The 19,800-nt window shown below is 40.4% G+C and overlaps 1 protein-coding gene across 5 annotated transcripts in view; it reads left to right on the top strand.

Moving 5' to 3' along the window:
• Positions 1–19,800, top strand: part of LOC131414151 (N-acetyllactosaminide beta-1,6-N-acetylglucosaminyl-transferase) — a 126,099-nt gene that overhangs the window by 86,383 nt on the left and 19,916 nt on the right. Inside the window, exon 1 of one of the 5 annotated variants that reach the window (XM_058555277.1) lies at positions 3,511–4,718. The exons of the other annotated variants lie outside the window; for them this stretch is intronic. Coding sequence (XP_058411260.1) covers positions 3,791–4,718 — 928 coding nt within the window. The 5' untranslated portion in view covers positions 3,511–3,790. Of the gene's footprint in view, positions 1–3,510; positions 4,719–19,800 lie in introns of those variants that run through there. 5 annotated transcript variants of the gene reach the window in all.

Here is a 19,800-nt window from a genome sequence, read left to right as displayed (position 1 = left end):
AAATTGACATCTCAAGGGCCAAATGCAGTCCTCGAGGTGTTTGTGGATGCATTCACTCGTGTCTTCAAAATTTGTTAATTACTTGATAACATTTAAAGAGTTTAGGAATTTTTTTTGATAAAATTCAGATTTCTCATGTTTCTTAAGATATCTGAAGAGCTGGCAGCACTGGGCCAACGATCCAGCAGGGTATTAATTGCTGGAGTTGAGAGGGAGCTGCTTGCATTAGGTGGAGCACACTTTCTTCACCAAGGTCCCCACCCTCCCTCAATGGCCTCGACACCTTGGCCAAGCGTTAGCTGCCACTCGTGAACTCGCTAGCCTTGTTTTTCCTCCCCTTCACTAGCTTCACTTACTTTTTTCACTTACCTGCCTAGACACATCTGAGTGTGTGCACCCAGCCTACAATGTATGATCATTATTTTGGTTGCTGGGAAATCTTTTCTTGTTTACTTTCTGTGTCAGACTGACACAACCAAAACCTTAGATTGGGAGCAGGGTGGTGTAACCTTGGGGGAATGAGAGTACTCGTCAAAAAGCCATGTCTTGACTCAATAGCAGTGATATGCGGAGAGAAGCAATCTGAAGTGGAGGAGAGCTATCAGGACTTGGGAACAGGTCAGGCCGGGATTCCAGCCCTGCCCCTGCGAAAACTAGCATTCACGTTGGCCTTTGACGGCCCTGCGGGGGTGGATGCACCGCTCACGTAAGGTTAACGAGAACTAAGTGACTGTAAGGGAAAGAAGACCCCACCTCGTCCTCAGAAAGCCCCAGAGCCTAGCCTTTTGTTTTAGTGTTTGGCTGAACTGATTATGTGTTGTTAGCTGCTGTCCTCGTGCTCTCTCCTTGTTTGTGACGGTAAAGGTTATCCTAGGGCAGAGTGAGGCAGGGAGTGATACAAAAATGTCCACTTGATGACAGTTTTCAATATGTTAAGCCAACTAGACTGAACAGAGCAGACATAATGTCCTGGTTGGAAGTTAATAGCTTAGCTGGCCCAATTATTTGCTGCAAGAAAATGCCTGTTCAGTTACCACAGATACCAGGCAAAACAAACCCACTGCTGGGCCAACCACTAAAAGGCATAGCATTCTAATCTCGGGCTATTCATCGAAAGCATTACAAATAACGCGGGACAGACTATAGAAGTGTTTTTTTGGATACTGCTGTTTTGGACTGTAAAGTGTGTAGCACTCCACCCTACCCCCACACTCCCCCGCTCCCCTTCCCCTGCCATTTGCAATCTGCTTTGGCTAAATCATGATTAAAGATTTGTGGAGTTTGCTTTGCATCAGCATTCCACCAGAATTCCCTATTGTGGGATCAAGGCTCCAGGCAAAGAGAGGGAAAAACTGGACTGAACCTGCAATGAAAGCCCTTTGCCTCCCTTCCTCCCTCTGCATTCCCCCTCCTGCTCTCCACACATCCTGCCAAGGGTGTATTTTGTAGAAAAAGGTGTGGCTCTGGTAAGAATGAAGGGAAGAGAAGGCATCAAAATGGACTATTCAGTTCTTCCCTTCATATAGCCGCAATTCTAGTATTTTTTTTTCTGGGGCAAAGTGGGGAGAGTGATGGAGAAGAGAGAGTGGAATTTAACCTCTACTCTTTTCGAGTAGGAATAAATCAGCCCATTTGAAAGCCTTAAGAGGGCAAATGTTTTTCTTTTCCATTACTAATAACAGAAATCAAAATATCAGTTCATTAACAGAGTCAGGAATGGTGGATATTTTTCAAAAGAGAAACAACAACAATAATTGCTAACGCCTATTGAACATGTATGAACACAAACCCTGAACAAGAGTTATCTCACTTAACATTCTCAACAACCATGTGAAATAGGAACCACTGTTGTTTCCATGTCTCAGACCAAGAACTTGGCTCTGAGAGAGGTTAGTAACTTCACCCTGCTCGCACAGCTGGTCAGCGACCGGCTGGGCTTTGAATCCAGTTGGACTGGCTCAGGCATCTGGACAAGGGAGCTGTAGAATTAAGGCTCTGGCTTCTAGCTAGCTGAATGACTTTGAAAAAAATATTTTTATTGGCCTCAGTTTCCTCATCTGTGAAATAAAGGATTGTGTTAGGTGGTCTTTAAGATCCCTGCCAACCCTTTGGGTCTATCTCTAAGTCAATATTCGTCACATCCACTACTATTGCCATTCATTCGTCCCATGAGCTGTAGGAAGTTAGGGGTGGTGTGGGATAGGAGGGGACAGGGAGATTGCTGCATTATATACCAAATGTTCTCCTAACAGGGGCAGCTGCTCCAGCTGCCACATCATGCCCAGGCAGGTGGGATAACTGGGTGACTGCGTGAATAGGATGGGATCAGGGTCACTTTTAGCACACCTTGTGTGGCTGCCACTGTTGAACTTTTAGTTGGACCAAGAACTTTCCTCCGGAAGCGCCCTTACCACCAGCATCAACCTGCAGCACACTCCAATTTGCTGAGCACCAGAGGCACCTGACACAAGAGAGCTATGAGAAGCCCTCTGTAGACCTGCTAGCCTTCTCTTCCTGGCTCCCCCGAATTACACTGACAGATACTTCCAGGAATTTTGCAGCAGCCCTGAAGCCTTTGTTCTTTCTTCAGAATAAGGAAGTTGGAGAGGGGGGTTGGGTGGGAAGGAGAATCCTTTGAGTTCTATGAAATGACTTCAAATCTGAAGATGTCAGGCTTTTAAAGACACCCAGTGGCTAGTCACTCCACACATTGTAGGTAATACCATGTCAACAGCTCAAGTTTTCTGAAGGTCTGTGTGAAAGGGGAACCACTTTTGCTAGCTGGGCAGAATGACTTTGAAGCTCTTTGTGAAATGGAAGCAACTTTTGCTCTCTGGGAACAATGAGTTTCACCTTTCTCTCTGGTGTGCAAACTAAGGTGTGTTTATTTCACTTATGTCATTCACACTGACCCTTTAATGTTAAAAGTCACTCCCAGGTTCCTTCTCCCCTCATCCCATGCCCCTAAGAGTGTAATTCTTATTTCCCTCTTCCCATAGCCTGCACATACATATATATGCTACGTAACACCATCAAAAACTGTCTGATTGAATCCTGCAAACACCTACCTCACCATCAGACATTTTTGCCGCTGATAATCTTCTACTTAGACATGTTGCAAGTTCGTTTTTCCTTATCTGTGTCTGCATGTGTCCAGAGGTAGAGAGGACACTGACATGAAAAGAGGTGGCAGAGAAACAGGAAGACAAATAAACCCCACGAGCAGAAGTCCTAAATGCTGTGGTTTCTAAGGACTGGTTAGCAGGTTGCGGGGCTAACCAGAAAAAGTAGAATCATTTATTCTAAAAGGCAATGAGAAAGCGTTGGAAGAGAAGGGAGATCAGCTCGGAATAGATTAGATGGAAGGGAGGTGGGGTGAAGCAAGAGAAACTCAGCCCCAGTGAAAAGGACCCGTCATTCCATTCCATAACGTAATATGCTAAGATCCGCCACTTGTGTTTCATATGCAAATGAGGCAGGCTTCTCGAAAGCTGGGCTGAGCCCAAGCGCTGCGCTCTGCTAAGTAGCCAGGATTCAGCACCGCGGGCTGAAGACCAGTGTGTGTTAGAGAAGCATCTCCTCTCCGGCTAACACCAAAGAGGATGGACGCAACACTGAAGCGGAGAATAAATGAGGATTAACGGACTCAGAGAAAGAAGCCCTGCTGAGAAGCTTTTGAAATTCAAGACAGGCAAAAGAAGTCAGTTCAACCCCTTCACACTTGTGGTTTCAGGGACTGATCATTTCTCGATCCCTGGAGAGAGATTCCTTCCCCAAGGAAGTGAAAATAATGAACTTTTGGAGGTTTCACTTTTTTGTTTTCACTGTACTCAGTGTGGTTTTTTTGGTGATATTTTTCAATATAAGCCAATTAAGCTTGCTAAAAAGTCACAGGAAGCTCAATGGTTCCAGTGAAAGATATTTAAGAATACAAGCCTGTAGTAACGCCTTAGAAGATAAGTCAACGTTTTTGTGGGGAAAGACACTGACATCACCTGTGGGAAGTGTCTCTTGCGAGGACTATGTGATCCAGAATCACTACATCACAAGCCCGCTGTCAGAAGAGGAAGTTGCATTCCCTTTGGCATATGTAATGGTCATCCATAAGGACTTTGATACATTTGAAAGGCTCTTCAGGGCTGTCTATATGCCCCAAAATGTCTACTGTGTTCATGTGGATGACAAAGCCACAAACGAGTTTAAGGAATCTGTGTGGCAGTTACTGAGTTGCTTCCAAAATGCTTTCATTGCTTCAAAGATAGAGCCAGTTGTCTACGCAGGAATTTCCAGGCTCCAGGCTGACCTGAACTGCCTAAAAGACCTTGCGGCCTCGGAGGTTCCGTGGAAGTACGCCATCAACACCTGTGGGCAAGATTTCCCCCTGAAAACCAACAAGGAAATAGTTCAGTATCTGAAAGGATTTAAAGGGAAAAACATCACCCCAGGGGTGCTGCCCCCAGCTCATGCCATTGGACGGACTAAATATGTCCACCGAGAACACATAGGCAAACATGGCTCTTTTGTGAAAAATACCAATATTTTGAAAACCTCCCCTCCACATCAGCTGACCATCTACTTTGGCACTGCCTATGTGGCCCTTACCAGAGAGTTTGTCAACTTCGTCTTCCAAGACAAAAGGGCCATTGATCTACTGCACTGGTCCAAAGATACCTATAGCCCTGATGAACATTTCTGGGTAACACTTAATAGGATTCCAGGTAGGTGCCAATTTCCGTTCCCATTTTATCTCATCATAGATTGAGTTTGCTAACATTTAGCGGCTCTGGAGAATTGACTCATTCGAAATTATTTGAAAAAAAAATTTAATGCTTAGAAAACTATTAGTCTGGTTGCTTTTTAGTCAGAGTTTAATGCCGGGCTCTATTGTCTTATAACTATATGTAATGTAGTGATCTAAGAAATATGCTGGGTATAGGAGTTCTGGCAAAACTACCTTTGATTGTGTATCACATAGTTACCAACTTTTAGCTCAGTCCTTTTTATTTTAATTGAGGTATAATTGACATATAATAGCTCAGTCTTTTGAATGAATGCTTTTCGTAGTCCTTCATGAGCACAGCTATGACATAACGAGACTGATTTTTAATAAGCATTCTAGAATTTATGAGTTGAAATAGGTAGTGTTTCTTTCAGAGGATGTTACACAGTGTTACATTGATGCTTAAAGTTCACGGGGGCTGTTTTTAGAATCTTTGAATCCTCTTTGGATGTTTACAAATTATCACTCTGGCTTAAATGTCTCTAATCTAAAACCTGAACCAAGTACCCAGGTCTCAACTAATTTGGTTAAATAAACCTAGTCTAATATTTTATTGCCTAGAAGAATGGGTAGCAATGAGTTGAAACACACAGAGAGAGATTCTACCTGGAGTTGATTCAAAGTAAATTCTCAATTTTTAAGTCAAAGATTTTTATTAGAGATTCCAGTTTGCAGCCTTCTGTTTTCATATACTATGAGATGTTTTCCATTGTGTATGATAATTTGGAAAGGAGTCTAAGGTATGCCAGGTGACTGAAGGCACATAACAGCACCCTACTGCCTCCTTAATTCAGGATTGGGTTTGTTTTCGGGATTTTCTTTCCCAAGTGTTGTTTGGGAATACCTGAGTGACCTTCAGTGCGTCTTCTTGGTAATGTCCCGATACTGTAGTTTCCACTGTTGTGCCAGCATGACTGTGGGTGTCAACCCTGTGTCAGCGTGGCCCTGTGCCTGCCATACTTGAAATAACTCCCTGCTTTTACGTGTAATATTGTTCTTGTTGACACATCTGAGTGCCGCTTTCATATCTAAACATAGAGTCACAGAAGTTCTTAGGTAACTCAGCATTCCTAAGAGCTAAACTAGAGTGGAGGTCACAGAAATCTACTTCGAGAGGCCAAAAAGAGGACAGGCAAGGTGACTGGGTCAGAGACATATGCTATCCCATGAGCAGTTTATTTTCAGAGACACTAAATTGTCAGATCACAAAGACTTACAGGAGGTGGCATGAACCCACATGTGAGCGTTCATCCTTATTATTTACTATAATATAGTAAATATTATTATTTACTATAGTAAATAATAAATAGTTATATAAAAATAACTATTTTAAACACAGATAAATATTCTAAACGTGGCATATAATGTTTCTGTTGATACAGTTTGTGCCAGATATGTTATGTTCTTTTTTTTTTTTTTTTGTGAGGAAGATCAGCCCTGAGCTAACATCCGTGCTAATCCTCCTCTTTTTTTGCTGAGGAAGACCGGCTCTGAGCTAACATCTATTGCCAATCCTCCTCCTTTTTTTACCCCCTAAAGCCCCAGTAGATAGTTGTATGTCATAGTTGCACATCCTTCTAGTTGCTGTATGTGGGACGCGGCCTCAGCATGGCCGGAGAAGCGGTGCGTCGGTGCGCGCCCGGGATCCACACCCGGGCCGCCAGTAGTAGAGCGTGCGCACTTAACCACCAAGCCATGGGGCCGGCCCCTATGTTATGTTCTATATCATTTCTTTTAATTTAAGAAATCATCAGTGTTGTCCTCATGTAGAGATGAAGAAAATGAGTTTGAGAAATTGAAGTAATACGCTCATCTTTGCAGAACTTGTCCAAGGCAAAGCTGAATGCTGATCCTGGATTTGTGTGGCCTGAAATTTGAACTGTTTCTCTTGCACCAGGAAAAGAAGTAATCGTTTCTTCTTTGGTGTATATCTGCAGCAGATTTTCTGCAGAACTCCAAAAAGGAGACAGGATGAGGGTGGGAAAAAAATGAGGAGGGCAGTGGAAGTAAGCTCCACCTGACCACTTTAAGCTGGAAATAAGGTTAGCAGGGATCTGGGGTGGCAGTGTGTGTGTGTGTGTGTGTGTGTGTGTGGACAGAAAGCAGGCGGAGGCTTAGCAGGGCCACTGTGCTAGCTGGAGTCATGGGAAGGTGTCCTTGCTGGAACTCACCACCACACCACACACAGGCCTCTGTGCCAGCTTCCTCAGTGCCCGTCTGGAGCGGGCTTTGGTCTGGCTCTTCCTTCTCTGAGCCAGTGGAAATGGGAAGTGTTCTTCAGTTAACGTTCTCGCAGAGGCTGGGGGGCAAGAAGCAGCCAGGCCGAGACTCTGATCCTACTCACTGCTGTGATAACAAAAGAAAATGAAGCATAAGTGTCTTAAGGACTTAGTCTTCACACAGAATAGAAAAGTCTTCAAAAAAAAGGATATTTTGACATTTATATTTTCAGCAATCAACAAATATTTATTACCTCTTCGTGGTACCAAGCACTATGCTGTGTACTTTTTACTCTGTAAAAAGACAGACATGACTTCATGGAATTTAAGTTTCGAGATTTGAATGTTTGAGTATTAAGTTTAGTGACTCTTTAGTATATTGGGCTAATTTGAGTATATTGGGCTAATTTTCCCCTACTCCAACCCCTCAAAAAAAATGCTGTGTTTTTTTTTTCTGAATATCTGTCCTTATTTTAAAAACATTTTCTTAAAAGTTAGCTTGTTTAAAAAACAGGAAATACGTTCACAAGTTTCAAAATTTTTAAATTTTGTGCTCCGTCAGCTACTGGTATTATTGCTTCCTTGTATATCCTTCCAGAGACATTTTATGAAGTTTATAGACAATACAACTAATGAAATATGTGGAAAACACTACACGTGTTTTTTTAAAAGTTCACCACAAAAAATACACAGGAAAAGAAAAAGCATTCTTATTTTAGGCACCCTATTGTCTGTACGTGAGAAACAAAATACGACAAGATGTGTTCTTTATTTAAATAGATCCTATGCAGACATGGAGGGAGCTAAGCTAATTTTATTTTGAAAGCTCAACTTTTTCTTATTTTGAAGCATTTTTAAATCTAGGTTCAAGGAGTTGTTTGGGACAAAGGCACAAGGGACCTTTGTTTCCCAGAGTCCAAGGACAGAGAATGTCCAGAGAGCTCAGATAGCCTGGTAGAACCCCTGTGATCGCCTGCATAAAGCTTCACAGGGGCTTCTCATTCTCTTGAGGGGCAGGTTGAAGCTCTTAATGTGGCAGACCTCCATGACATGACTCCCCTTCCCCTACCCCATCTCTCTCCTCTCGTTTCTTTTATCTTGATGCCTCATACTTTATGTTCTAGCAACTACTTGGTCCTACATACTTCTGCAGTTTTGGCCTAATTTTTTTTGGTGGCTTTTTATGATGATGTCCTCTCAGGGATACCCTTCCTGTCATCTCTATCTGACTACCTCCTATTCATCTGTTAGAACCAACCTTAGATGTCACCTCTTCCAGAAGCCATCTCTGATAACCCACCTCTAGATGGTTGGGACTCCAACTCTGGGTTCTTCTATACCCAGTGCCACTGCTGCCAGCATTGAATAACAATTACCTGCTAAGTGAATGTCTCCTCTGCCCCACCTCCTCAGTGTTTGGGGTCCTTAAGACTTAGAAATGTGACATCCATCTTTGTCTTCCCCATCTCTGCCCTACACTATCACCTGTCACTGTGCCTGATTTGAGGATATGTAGAGTGTTGGATGGTTATGGGTTCTTTCTGTGGAGGGTCTGGATAGTTGTGAGATCGGAGGGATATATAAAAGTGTCCTGTCCCTGGGATGGGTGGGGTGGGGGTAATTTTTGACAGTAAGGATTAGAGAAACAGTGGGTAAGATATTGGTTGGAGGTATAATTCCACAATAATTAGGCCAACAAATAGTATCAGTAAAGATAAAGATAAAGATATCAGAAAGACCTTGTAGAATTAGCAAGTTCTAGTGTTCCAGTTGGAATGTTAATAGAGCATAGTCCTTCCTTAGAATATCTGGTTCCCAGGTAGCCAACCTGGGCCCATCATGGAGCTGCATCTAATACCAAGACGAAGCACTGGCACCCTTTGTGGATGCCTCCAATGAGTTTCTGCCTTTCTTGCACCTGGCTTGAGTTTCTCCCACAACTTGGCCCCCGCCCAGCCTTGCTGTTAGTCCTGTTCCTGGCCTACTCATGGTTCATGCAGTGGGCGTCCTCTGTCTTAATTTGATCCAGACTGCTCCTTAGCTACTGGCTTAGAAAAAAACATGAGTATAAGGAAATGAAAGCTTAAGAAAAGACAACAATAGAAAGAAATGTGAAACATTTCTCCAGGTGTAGCTCTCAGCAAATGTAAACACTGAGCTATTTAGATGGTATGTGTTCTCTACAGAAAGGTTACCAGGACCTTAAATCTGGGCTTGGCTGGATCAGTCCCAGTTTTTTTCAAAGTATGCATTGTGTTCTCTGTACATCAGCTCAAATTTAGAGTTCAGTTTCTAGAACCACAAGGGATGCATTCAGTCATGACAATTGTACTGATGACGAAGAATTATAAACATTGATGCATTGGTAGAATCATGTCTTAGTGAACATCATTAGAACATTCAGGTCTACAATAAAGCTATTTTTTTGTGGCCAGATGGCAATCCACATGGCACTTATTTTCTCAATATGGAGATAAATTCTGGTTGAAGGAGAAATTACATGAAACAGATATTTCCGTGGGTTCTTATCCGTATAACAGAGTTTAAAAATGGTATCATTTTTATATAGCCAGATAGTACTAAATACACATAGTAAATTTGGACATGATTATCAAAATAGTGTATTAGTGATTTGGGCCTGTTTGGCTTGCTTTTCCTCTTTGGTAAAGGGCTCTAGGCTCCTCTCGGGCCAGTAATTTGGGGACAATTTATAATCTACAATTTATCCTGGCTCTTGAGTAACTAGACTGATGAGTCTACATCATAAAATGCTGAGCTCCTGGTAGAGAACCTTAGACAGGTTCCAGGGCATTTATATCATTAAACTATGCTGAAGCTATAGGCATTTGAAGGACCATTCATGAAGCCTCCAGGCATTGGCTGTGCTGTAATATTTGGATCACTTTCTTCTTCACTGTGCCCAAACATTTTTTGCCCCCACCCTGTGAAGGAAATAATATGGAAACACTGCTTTTACTTAGCTTTTAATTCCTAATCTCTAGAACAATATTATGCCAGACAAGAAAAATTGGATTAAAATATATCTGAATGTTTAAGTAAGTATAAATACCATTACAATTGGTAAACATCCATTAAGCTGAACTTAACGTGAATTTAATTCTAGCAGAAAGGATTCATAAGCCACCACTTTAGAACTGGCACGACCATTTTTCCAACTTTCATTTAATCTTCCATCATTCTCTACCAATTGTATAAGACTAATCTTTCCTGGAAGTAGCAGTTGCCTTTTTTTTTTCTTTTTTAACAAAAACATAGTATTGCATTTCAACGACTCTTTAAACACAATAAGATATTAATTGTATATCAAAGCCATAATAGATATATAATCAATGTCTAAATTGTCTCTTTAACATAAATATCTCTACTCGGTTTCTCTGAACCACTACAACAGCATCTCCTTCCATCCCCCTTTGAGTCCACATGATACTATGAAAAGGGCTTTGGAGCCAGACGAACATAGTTGAAGTCCTGGCTCTCATTATTTGCCAATTATGTGATACTGTCCTTAGTCTATGCTGAGCCTCAGTTTACCCATCTGTGATGATGGGAATAATAAATAGTACTGAGTTCCCAGAGAAATTATGAGTATTAAATAAGATAACGTACATAGTGCTGTGGTTCTCAGACAGAGCATGCCTCAGAACCCGCTGTAGGGCCTGTTAAAACACAGATTGCTGGGCCCTGACCTCAGAGTTTCTGGTTCCGCAGGTCTGGAGCAAACCCCACAATCTATATTTCTAACAAGTTCCCAGGTGATATTGATGCTTCTCGTCTAGGAAGGATGCTTTGAGAACTGCTAACATAGACCATCTTTTACAGAGACTGGCGCAGTTACAGATTTGCGTCAAATATTGATTCTGTCCATTTCCATCAGAGACTCTCCTTGACTGAGAAAAAAGGCAGCCACCAGTAAAAATGAGAGTGAGTTTGTATAAGGAGAGCTTTATGGTGTTGGCATATTGTGGATATTATGGAAGGGGTGTGCAAATAACTGATGTGTGGGAAATACTCGTGTTGAGGAAATATTCTGGGTTTTGGAAAGAGACAAACCTGATGATGAATTTTAGCTTTGCCCTTGTTAGCTTTGTGACCTTGGTTACCCAGAACCTCTAACTCCTCATCTTACAGTCACAGTAATGATGACTACTTAGTAAAGTTGTTTTGAGAATTAAATGAAAAAATTGGGTGCAAAGTAAGAAGTTAAGTGTTTATCCACTTAGTAATATGAATATATATTAAGAAAATCTAAATGTGGCCTAGAATTCCTAAGCTAATGAGATCAAGGTATTAAATAAAATCAATTTAAATCTCTTTTCACTACAAAAGGATGTCTACACCATGACTCCACAACCATGTAAAACTAGGTGTAGATATACCCAAAGGGGAATGAATAGGAGGAAATATAGGAAAATTTAAGCAGTTTAACATGTTGGGATGGGTACTTATTCTTGATAATTTTGATTTCCCTTAATGTTATTGATGTAATTTTTGAAACTGGTAAAAACCCTCACTTAGTCCTCACAATAATACCGTGAAGTATGTGTTATCCATTAGAAGAATGTTTCCTTAAAAATGCAACAGGTGTCAGTAGTGCCTTCAAGACTCTATTTTTGAGATCACATCATGTGAAAGGAACAGGAATTGGGATTAATAGGTTGTTTTATTTTCTTATCCTACCATGTAACAGAAAGGACTTAAGCTGTCTGTTCAGAACATAATATAATTTCTTGGGAAAGGAAATCAACATAGCCAAGACTTGAAAGAAAGGAGAGAGCTTTTTTACAATCATTCTCTGCAGGTTTTTGCTGGTCTAGCCACTTCCTTCCCATTTCGGGTGATCAACTTCCTCAATGTTAAAATGAACGTTGCCCCCCTATAATTTTTAAACTCTATTATGAAATTTACTAATGTACAACAGTGCTGAGAATAGTACAATAATCCATTTGTGCCCATCAGCCAGTTTCAACCACCATCAACATACTACACAAATTCTAAACAAGAAAACTTAAAATTAATGTCACAACATTGAGTTAACTCTAATTTTTAGCAATGAGTAGCTTCCTCATTCCTTCCTTCTCTTTGAAAAGTCAAAGAAAATGCTAAATATCAATATTCCAGACTAAGGCTTTCTACATATCCTATAATCATGATTTGTTGAAGAGTGAAAATCTTTTTATCCCACTTAAACTTTTAGCATATATTACATCAACCGGAGTGAGTTTTCTTCTAATGGACAAAGTTGAAGCTACAAGCATGAGCTCTTTAAGCATTAGAAGCAAGAGTTAGAATTCTGCTTGTCAAGATTTCCAGTCTCTTGGCCTCCCTCTTCCTGTAGGGAAAATGGGAGAAGTACATCACTAAGAGTAGTAAATTGATTAGTGGGATAGACTGTTCCACATGCAGTGTTTAGAGGTACCTTTTTTTATCTCTTCTCGCTACTGAATGTTCTGCTTCCTCTATTAAAAAAAAAGACAAATTGACAGTCTTACTATTTTATGACTCCCCTATAAATATTTATGAGTTTGGCTTTGGAATTGACATGAAGATATTTTGCCTTCAGCCAAATCTTAATGAATTTTCCATTACCACATGTTATTATAGAGCCTTCTCTGCTGGTTTCAATCGTCTTGCTAATTTTTCACATATGTAATTTAATCTGAGATTCCCCGGGTATCAAGCTTTGTAGCTTTGCATGAGGTTTCTCTGATCTTGCAGGGCAGTGTGGAGGGAAGAATGTGGACTTGGGCATCTCAACCTTGTCACTTAACAGCTCATCTGACACTAGACAAACCACGTAACCAGCCCAAGCCTCAGTTAATTTTGGTTTTAGGACATAAGAGAAAGTTTGGAAGGTGTTTGAGAATTTATTAAAAAGTAAGAATTGTATATTGGGCAGTTTTGATTCTACTTCATCTCAAAAATGTATATATCTGGAGAAGAGTGCATCTCACAGCAGTGACTATGATTTGCTGATATTTCTTTTCAAAGATGTTGGTAGAAGGGCCAGAAGAATCTCTGGGTGGCTCTAAGGATGTGAGTTTTGGATGACCTCAAAAGACACTCAAGGATTGGAACAGTAGTTTATGGACTTTGAGTTTTTAAATGCTTCACACTGCACAGCTAAGAACAGTAGCCTACTAAGCAAATCGACAGTAAGTATTACGAGCCATGTGCCAATGTTTTATTTTCTTTTTTATAAGAGCTTCACATTCCAGCCACTGAACCATGTAATAGGGGCCAGTGACCTAGATATATACACTACAACATTATTTTCTAGGTTCTAGCCCCTGTCTTTAACTAGCTGTTTGACCTTGGGCATGTCACTTAATATCTCTGGGCCTTGGTTTCCTTCTCTGTAAAATGAGGAAACCGGGCTAGGTGATCTCAAAAGAGGTTCCTGCATTATGTTGCTTTAACTCTAGAGCATGTAGTGGAAGGAGCAAAAATTTTAGAGGCAGACAGACTTAGGTTTCCTTTACCTGTTGTGTGATCTTGAGCAATTAACTTATCCTACGTAGGCTTCAGTTTACTCATCTATAAAATAGAGACAATACCAACTTCATGAGATTGTTGTGAGAGTTATGAGACGATGAGGGTGTATAGCTCCCAGCTCAGCCGTTGTTAATTCTATTACCATTTTCATCCCTTCTCCCCACCCCATAGTATATTGATATCACCACTTTCCTTTTTATAATACACTGTGACTAATAGGCTTAATGGAACAATGGCCCCTGGGCAATGAATTTCTCTCTTTGTCAAGGTCACTATGTCCATGTCAGGATGCCAACCGCCACTGCTGCCATGACTTAAAACTCAGGCCAGTCACCCTAGGCAGTGTATGAAGGTGATTTTTGTGCTCTAAATGCTGACCAAATGAGAAAATTGGGTACTAAGTACTTATACAATTTCCTCATTTGTCTGGTTGTTTTAATATAGCACGTTTCCCCTCGTTTCTAGAGAATATTTTCTGGGTATGCCCATAAATGCTGAGCTAGACAGAGACTAGTGTAGTATTTTAACTGTAGGAGAGGGAAGAGGGCCCTGTGGAGCCAGACCACTTGGCTTCAAATCCAGCTTTGCAGTTTCCTAGTGTATGTGATTTGAGGCAAAGTATGCAATCTCTCTGAATCTCAGTTTCTGTATTTGTAAAATGGGGATGATAATAGAACTACTACTGTAAGCGAATTATGTGTATCAATACATATTAAGTGCCTAGAATGGCACTTGGTGCCTAGTAAGTATCAATAACTGTTAGTTGTTTTTATTCCAGCCAATTGCCCTCATTAAGAGACGACAGGGGCTGGAAAAATTCGATCTCCAAAGATGCAGAGACTTCTGAGATTTCCGCGAAGGATCTGAAAGATTTTCTAGAACTCAGGCAAAATCAGCTTGAATTCTCTCCTCTCCCCAGTTTCCAATACTACTAGGGCACGTCCCCCGTGAGAGGAGCAGAGTAACTGAGAATATGACACTGGTTGGTGAGATCAATTGTCCCACATGCAGCGTGTGTAGGTGCCCCAACTCATGTACTTAGATACTAGGAAACGCAGGTGGTCAACAACAATCCTATATCAGTGTTGATATCTTGACTTTTGAGGATACCTGCAATTTCCAGATAACCTGAATCTCCTCTCTCTGCCCCAGTGGGAAAAAAATACAATGTTTTCTCAACCAGAATCAGGGGGCACCTGAACCAGGTTGAAACAGGGTGTCTCGGTGAGTGGCATGTTGCCCATCTCCTTCTCAGCTCCCACCCGTTGTGTCCCAACAGGGACATGCACAGTCAAGAGTGTGCCAAATGAAGCAGACATGGCCTCAGTTACCTTCCGAGTGCTCCAGTTGTCCACAGGGAACTGAGAACTGTGGTAGAATGAAGAGCATGGATGTCCCTCCCTCAAAGTGTAGGGGGATCAAATCACGGCTTCTTCTAGCCTGTGATCTCTGGCAGGTTCCTTGAACTCTTCAAATTTAGTTTCCTCAGCCAAGGAATGATACTACTAATCTCCTGGTGGTGGGCGGAAAGGAGGCACATGTTAAGAGAAATGAACAAAGTAATAACTCTGCAATGGTACTGTAACCCTGTAACTAGTAACTCTAAATCCTAAATCCTGTAGTCCTACTCCTGCCACATAGAAGAAGGTGCTCACTGACTGTGGTTGTGGTAATAGGTGTTTTTTGTTTTAAGTGGAAGATACTGGAAGGAGTAGAAACTCGGAATGGATACTTCAAGGGTAACAAAATGATTTTCTGAATTGGAATGGGTAATTTCATACTGGAGTTGGAAAAGATATTCTTATCATTTAAGATTAGATAAAGCAAGCCCAGGAAGGTGGAGTGATTTGTTTGGGTCTCATGATGTAGCAGCTGAACTGGGTCACAAAGATGGGACTTCTAAGTCATTATACAATAGTCTATATGCGCTTAGTGCTTCTCATAATTTTTCTCTGGAATACTCTAGATATTGGAACAAGAGGATAGTACCAGCATTTTAATATGTATACTGTCTAATACTGAAAGATGGGTTATGACAAGATTCTATAACAATTTTTCAGAATTCGTTTTAAAAGATAGTGTATATTCATATTTTGCAAATGAAAAATTCTATGGATATACTACAAAATAGATTTTTTAATTTATCCATTTACCATGAAGGAGACCCATTCTATTACACATTGTTTTTGAATTTGGAGCCGCTTTCTTTTTTATTTTTAAATTTATATATAGCAAAATTCATTCTTTTTGGCATCTAGTCCCATGTGTTTTGACAGTTGCGTAGAGTCAGGCATCCACCGCCATAATCAAGCACAATTCCATCACCTCTAAAATTCCCTCCTGCTGTTTCTTGTAGACAACCTTGTCTCCAATCCAAACTCTTGGCAAATTCTGACCTGTTCTCCATCTCTATGATTTTGCTTTTTCCAGAATGTCATAAAGATGGAATCATAGAATGTGTAGTCTTTGGGCTGTAGAAAAGCGGCTTCCTATTCTGTCTTTCCTTTAACGAATTCATTTTGTGTGTTCCAAGGTGTATATGATGGTTTCTTATAGATCCTCTGGCAGCCTTAAATTCTGTTGAGTATTGGTTCCATTTGGCTCACTTTTCTTTTCCCATGTTATTTATTATTTTCCATAAATAATAGAATCAGCTGGACATTTATTATTTTAAAAAAGTAGGGTCATTTTTAGTCATATTATTCATTTGAGGCAGTACCTAAAGGAAATACAGCATCTAGTTATATCATTATTAAGCTTAAATTTGGGTGCTTTTGTTACTTTTTTATTTGACAGTATCTGTGATTCAGAATAAATAGTAGGAACATTATAAACTTAATTGGAAGAATAAGAATAACCAAAACCATGTTCCACTTTTATTCCAGAACCACATGTGACAAACTCACAAGATTTCCTATCGTGCGTCCTTTCAATCACTCAGATCGTATGAGAGCGTTGTAATCAGTATGTCACAAAATCCCAATACGATTCCTTATCAGAACTCATGTGGAACAAGATCTGTCTAGATTTGTAGATGGCTAAGGGTTTATCTTTTTCTATAAATTGACTATATTAGTCATTGGTTTTGATCTCAAGATGTCCATAATTCAGAGTTTCTAAAATACTGAGATAACTATTACACAAATGAAAACACCACTTCTCAAGTGTTTAGAAGTAAAGCCCTTAGAAAACTGGATGCTCAGAACTGGCTCTGCAGCCCCTAAAGTGACCCTGGGCAGAGCAGAGGGGGGCAGGCAACTGAAACGGCCAACATTTCTTTGAAGTCTCATTTTTATTCTCATTCCTATCCACTCTATAACTTTCTTAAACTTTTTATTGAAATATACATACAGAAAACTGCACATATCAGAACTGAAGAGAACACTGAATTTTCAAACTAATCCTTACCTGAGTAACCAGCTCCAGAACCCATGTTACTATTAGTACTCCAGGAAGCCCCTGTGCTCCCTTCCCATCACTTCCAAGACGGACAACCGTCCCAACCCCATAAATTAGTTTTGCTTGTTTTTGTGTTGTTATATAACTTCTAATTGTAGCCCAGTGCTTTTCATCCACATGTTCAGGTTAAATAGATGTTTCAAGAAGAAATGCTAGGCCTACCCTGTGGCTTCTGCATTTCTAAAAACTTCTAAAAACTCCATGGCATCAGGGGTGAGGGGCTGGGGGGTGGGATACCCACATATCCCAGGCACATCGCAAGACTCTTTCTCCTGTGTTTCTTCTCTTTTTAAAGTTGGATGTTTCTCATATTTGCAGAAGAAAAGTCTAAACAGAAGAACTGCTTCTACTGTTCTGTATAAAAGATTAGGCTTGCTATAGATAGGCACTTAGTTCCCAGAATTAGCAACCTATATATACCCCAGTACATGCAGTAACAAATGGAATTTACCACTGACATTCCATTCCTTTGGACCTGACTTGGGTTGTAAATAGGGATTAAAATTAGACAAGAGTCCTAAGAAAGCGTGATTTTTATTTGGCTGCTTTTACATGGAGTTGGAGGGAATGTTTGACAACCTGCAAATGAATTTTTGATTCATACCCAATTGGATGTAGCCTGGTGCCTTGTTTTGAAGGTGAGGAAGGCACTGTGTGCGGGCAAGATGAAAATTTGTCTCATAGAGTCATTAAGGACCTTTCCCCAGACAACAAACAAAACAGTACAGGGCATGTTCTATTGATTCCAATAAGGAATGACCTGCCCTGAAATCCCTTTCCATGTAACAGAGTGAGAAGGGAAATCAATACTGTAAATACTTTTATTTGAAACAGTAAGGTAAAATCTAGGAATTGCCACTTGAAATTCAAATACTTGATTCAAGCTGTGAACCCATATCTAAACAAGTAGATCACAGAGACAGCTTACTACTTGGTGTTCACGTGCTACAATTAGCAACAGGATCTCTCAAGTTCTGGAATCTAATAAAACTTAAATCCTAAGGAAACAGTTTTTTTGAACTGATAAACCCACAAAAGTGGTAAAAATGTGCATAACGGATGCCCAAACTCATTTAAGGAAACTCAACCCATATATTTAAATGATAAAGGCTACTTATGAAAGGTTCTTTGCAATCTATATTCAATATAGGTTAGTTAACTAGTTAATAGCTATGTTGTAGTCTTAAGGTGACATGGAAGTATTTATTTGTATGAAAAGATGCTTTATGAAATAATGTTTTCCTAACGAATGTTATTTGTAGGCGTAAGGTTTTGTAGTGTTTTAGGGTTTTGTTAACTTTTATTTTTGTTCTTTGTATTTTTATGCATTATTTGAATCCATTCTAACAGTTCAGTGTTCAATTTTTCACAAATTATAGAATAGTATTTTTAAGAGAAATAAAGTAAAGATTCACAAGGTAAAGGTGCCCAGATGCTTAACACGAGCTAATTTGGAGGAGTCGGAGATAAAAAATTGGTTTCTTCTTTGAACTTTTCTGTACTTTTAAAATCTCCAAAACTTAAAAATAAAGTTGCTTTATTTGGTGAAAAATAAAATCTCTCCTTATTGAGACACAGTACTTGGTGTTTTAGAAGCTAAAAAGTATTATCCCTCTGAAGGGATGTTCAATAAAATATTCTATGAAGAGCAGGTGTTCTCAACCCTGGCTACAGGTTATGATTACGTAGAGCATTTTTTTTTTTAACTTTATTTATTTATTTTTTCCCCCAAAGCCTCAGTAGATAGTTGTATGTCATCGCTGCACATCCTTCCAGTTGCTGTATGTGGGACGCGGCCTCAGCATGGCCGGAGAAGCAGTGCGTCAGTGCGCACCCGGGATCCGAACCCGAGCCTCCAGCAGCGGAGCCCGCGCACTTAACTGCTAAACCATGGAGCCGGCCCAGAGCATTTTTAAAAATACCAGTGCCTGGGCCTCACTGCTCACCAGTTAATTCAGAATATCTGGGAGACAGGGCACAGTCATTGGCACTTTTCAAAATTTCTAAAGATGATTCTATTGTGTAGCCGAGTGGGAAACACTGATGTAGATGAAGGCTTGAGTTAGAGAAAAAACTGGAGAATAGAATTGATTATCTTGTTGACTGGGCTCTCATTCATTCCCTACCATTTGCACCTGATTTCACTTTTTAAAAACATCAGTTAAGGTTTTCCGGGGAGGAAAAGAACTTCCAAAATGTAGTGGCTTGAAGAAGGTTTCTCCTGATCCTGTTCTGAGCAGGGCCAGCTCCTCTAGGGCTGGATCGGCTTGGACGGCATCACTCTCGGGACCGGGTCTTCTCCCCATGTGGTGCCTCCTTCCCTAGTGGGCTCGCCAGGCTGCTTCACTTGGCAGCCTCAAGGGGAGGGCAGACCCTAATCAAGGAATGGTTTGGTTTGTAAGTCTCTGCTTGTGTCACATTTGCTAATGTCCCATTGGCCAAAGCAAGTCACATGGTCACGGCCAGATTCCAGAGGTAGAAAGACATTCTCTACCTCTTGATGGAAAAGCTGCAAAGTTGTGCTGAATGAAGGCGTGCAGATGGCAACGGGATGAATTCATGGCCGTTTTTTGCAGTCTACCACAACATATCAAAATATATCCTTTTGCAGTGATAGCATTTGATAAAGCAAGACATTTACTGGGATCTTTTTTAAAAAAACATTTTTTCTAGTTAATTTTGGGAATGTACATTTAACTTTCATTTCAGAAGAAATTTAACAGTTGTTAAGAAATTTTTTAAACAGCTACCTACTCCCCAATGGTCATAAGAGTAACATTTTAAAAAATGAGGAAAATACAGAAAACTACAAATACTAATAAAAATCAA

The sequence above is a fragment of the Diceros bicornis genome, chromosome 14 (genome assembly GCF_020826845.1).
Source record: "Diceros bicornis minor isolate mBicDic1 chromosome 14, mDicBic1.mat.cur, whole genome shotgun sequence".
NCBI classification, from domain to species: Eukaryota; Metazoa; Chordata; class Mammalia; order Perissodactyla; family Rhinocerotidae; genus Diceros; species Diceros bicornis.
The sequence above is the reverse complement of the archived record's forward strand: the minus strand, read 5'-3'. Positions and strand labels throughout refer to the sequence as shown.